At 41.7% G+C, this 3,474-nt stretch overlaps 2 protein-coding genes across 2 annotated transcripts in view; both read left to right on the forward strand.

Moving 5' to 3' along the window:
• Positions 1-94: 94 nt before the first annotated feature.
• TM35_000051640 (uncharacterized protein) lies at positions 95-1,186 on the forward strand (the record flags this gene model as incomplete). Its single annotated transcript, XM_029022819.1, has 1 exon — positions 95-1,186. One exon carries the CDS (start codon positions 95-97, stop codon positions 1,184-1,186), a length of 1,092 nt encoding a protein of 363 aa, XP_028885634.1.
• Positions 1,187-2,773: 1,587 nt separating this feature from the next.
• TM35_000051650 (R27-2 protein) overlaps positions 2,774-3,474 on the forward strand; it is a gene marked incomplete at both ends in the record, with an annotated part of 729 nt that continues 28 nt past the window's right edge. Inside the window, one exon of the mRNA XM_029022820.1 lies at positions 2,774-3,474. This exon is cut by the window's right edge and continues 28 nt beyond it. Coding sequence (XP_028885635.1) covers positions 2,774-3,474 — 701 coding nt within the window.

Raw genomic sequence — 3,474 nt, forward strand, 5'->3', positions numbered from 1 at the left:
TTTTTTTTTCACTTATATTTCTCTTTAATTTTTTAACATTACTTGCTAGTGTTATTATTGCTATCCCAATAAAGGAGAGTATTGGGGATAGCCAATGGAAACGGAAGGTGTATTGCAGTACCGACTCCTCGGTGCTCATCCTGCCGCCTCGGGTCGATATCACAGTTTTGGATTTAGTGGCGATACCGTTTCTCTGGCTTCCGTTGTGCAGGATATTGTGAAACAGCATCAGATAAATCTCACAAAGTATAAACTAGAAGTTCGTCGCTTTGTTCCAGTGAGCAGTGAACGCCCTGAGGCTTCAGCGACCCCGGTGAATAATGAAAAGGATGCATTGCAGATGAATAGTGTCTTGCATAGTTATGATAGAATTGTGGTGAATGTGTCTAGACGACACTACCTGGATGGGACGGCGGAATTGGCCCAAGAGGAGAACGCAACACCTCAAGACTCACTAAAGCAGGTGGAGGGCCTGCTGCATTCCAACGAGGAAGTTTGGCATGAAGACAAGGCGAATGCACAATCTAGAAAACAAACCGTGAATACAAGTACAGATGATCCACATGCTTTTAGTCGCGTTACTGCACTCTCTAATAAGGCGTTCCCGCTGATCCCTTGGTTGCGAAAACGGTACACCAATAGAACAACATTATTACCTACTCCAACAAAAGGAATATGTGTTCTCTGTGAGATGGAATGCTTTGAAGAGATTGTTCTTCCTTGTTGCCATTTCTCCACTTGTAAATGTTGCTTAGAACTCGCTAAAACAATGCTTACCAACGAGGAAGAATGTCCAGTCTGCGGAGCAGCAAAAAATGCAAAAAATACTCTTAAAGGAGGCGTAAACACTACACTGACACCAATGAAGCAGGAAAACCAAAGTTCTTCTCTTACTCACACAAAAACATCAGATCATATCACCGATTATAATGCGAAAAACAAGAATAATAACAAACAGGTAGATAAATATACCATGTCTCGTCAGAGAATAGCATTAGGATCCTCTACAAAAGGAACAAAACCAGGTTCTTCTAATAATATAAACCTAGCTGTTGCCTTTGAAAGCGATCTAACAAAAAACATGCCACGTATACTTTCACTGCTGGATGTGGCTGATCCGCTAACTGCAGAGGCAAAGAAACGGCGTCGAATAAGTGCAGTGGTAGCGAAGTGTACAGACCGGTGATGTGTGAATATGCAGTACGTTGTTCTTTGCCTCTTGTGAGCCCACTGTAGGGTACCTGAGACATGGAAAAGAAAAGAATAAATACAAGGAGGTGTTTGTGTGTGTGTGTGTGTGGATGACAATGTGGGAGAAACGAAAACCCAGTAAGAGACTTGTGTCTTGAAGGGGGTCTGCCTTTTTCTTCATCCTGTTTTTATTATTATTAATTATTATTATTATTATTATTATTATTATTATTATTATTATTATTATTAATTATTATTATTATTTCTTCTTCTTTGTTTTGCTTCTTTTTCACAGACTCGCTACAAGTAACAATTTTCTGCTAACCACAACCATGACTGATACTGCAGCATATTCACTCAAGACGCACGCCGCCGTTCCGCAGAAGGCTCCATATGGTGTTGACTTGGAGGCAAACAAGACATACTACTGGTGCACCTGTGGGCTGAGCAAGAATCAGCCCTTCTGCGACGGCAGCCACAAGGCGTACAATGAAGAACACAAGACAGCGTTTAAGCCCATGGAGTTCAAGGCAACCAAGACAGAGAAGGCATATTTGTGCGGCTGCAAGCAGACAAAGAAACCACCATATTGTGACGGAACGCACGCTAGTATCTAATGTCCTTTTTTTAGGTTAAATTCTAGGTGATATCTTCTAGAGGGAGGCTTTGTTATATGTCGCGAAGTGTTCCTCTTTTTTTTGGCAAATATTGCTAGCGTTTTTTTTTTTTTTTTTGTTTTTGCTGGGATTTATTTATTACCACTTATTACCACTTATTAGCACTTACTATCTTATTTTATTTATTACAACAATGCATGGGTATGGTCAAGGTATGCAAGTAGAGACGTAATGCAATTTGCTAAATTGAGTTTATTCTTCTTCTTCCTCCAAGAGAGGGGATATTCTGTACTTTTGTGTTCTAGAGGAACCCTATTGTATTGTTTTTCTCTATGACCTCCTTGTGTAGGGTAGACCTAGCGATAATGAAGATGATGTGATGCGTGCTGATGGCCTGTTCCCTTTACCGGCCACCGGTTCTCTGTTGCGCTGTAGGCGATGAACCCGCACAGGGAACCCCACATGGCATGTGTTCTTTGGCAGCATTCCTGGATGTAGATACAAGAGGTGAGTGCGACTACATCTGTGCGTTCTCCTTCCTTACGTGGCAGGAGTGATTTTCCGATATGGACGTTTGTCACTATACAGAGAGCATTATCATGCATAGTTGGCGCGGCTGACTTGCACTTGTTTCTAGTGTTTATATGTGATTGGTTTAATTTGTATTTTTTTTTTTTTTTCGAGAGGTGTTTCTTGGTTCTCTTTGACCAATTTGATTGTGTTTTTTCCGTGATAATATAATGTTTATCAAGGGGTGTTTCAACGTGTTTTCTAATATCAAATTTACAGTATAGTGACGAAGAAAAAGGTCAACAGAAGTTTATATTTTATCTCTTTCTTCTTTATACCATGGCTATATTGAGATATTTCACGTTTTGCTTTTTTTTTTTTGTATTTGCTCTTTCTCTTTTTCTTTTTTTTGCTTTGTTGAGTTAAGTATAATCACAAACAACCCCCAACAAACGATGATCGGAGCCTTTCGAGGAGTATCACCCTCAGCGGCCTACGATGATGAATCATTCGCCTCCGCCAGCCGTGAAGCCTCTCGTAGTACTCTAAGCTCTACGGATGGTGAAAGTAGCGTCAGTTCCAGAGAGGGAAACCAACGGGCTAACATGCTGCAACTTGAACTTGATATACGTGATGAGCGAATTAAAGAGCTTGAAGAATTATACAACGAGCTTATGAGAACCTCTGACTTTGACAAAGGACAGCTAAACTGCCAGCTTGATCAAACAACGAATGACCTAAACCAAGCAAATGAGAGGATTGCAACACTCATCAACGAACTGGAGAAAGCGAAAAATGACCGATGGACTACGATGGAGAGAGCAGCGGCGCTGGCGGCCGAAAGACAAAAAGCAATGAAAGAAGCACGCGCCGCACAAGAGGAAAAAGAAGCAATTTTAAAGCAGTACAAGTCCCTTGAAGAAGCAACTAAGGATACCGACAAAAAACAGCAATCCGACAGTATGAAAAATAAAGACGACCATAGTCTCGCCGACGCTCTCAAGACAGCAAAGGCCGAGCATCAGAAGGTCACCGAGCAACTGAAGGCTGAGCAGCAGAAGGTTGCTGAGGCTGTAAAGGCAGCGGAAGCCGAAAAGCACAATACCGCCGAACAGCTGAAGGCTGAGCATCAGAAGGTCACCGAGCAACTGAAGGC

The sequence above is a fragment of the Trypanosoma theileri genome, assembly GCF_002087225.1.
Source record: "Trypanosoma theileri isolate Edinburgh chromosome Unknown TM35_Tth_5_V1, whole genome shotgun sequence".
Taxonomy (NCBI): domain Eukaryota; phylum Euglenozoa; class Kinetoplastea; order Trypanosomatida; family Trypanosomatidae; genus Trypanosoma; species Trypanosoma theileri.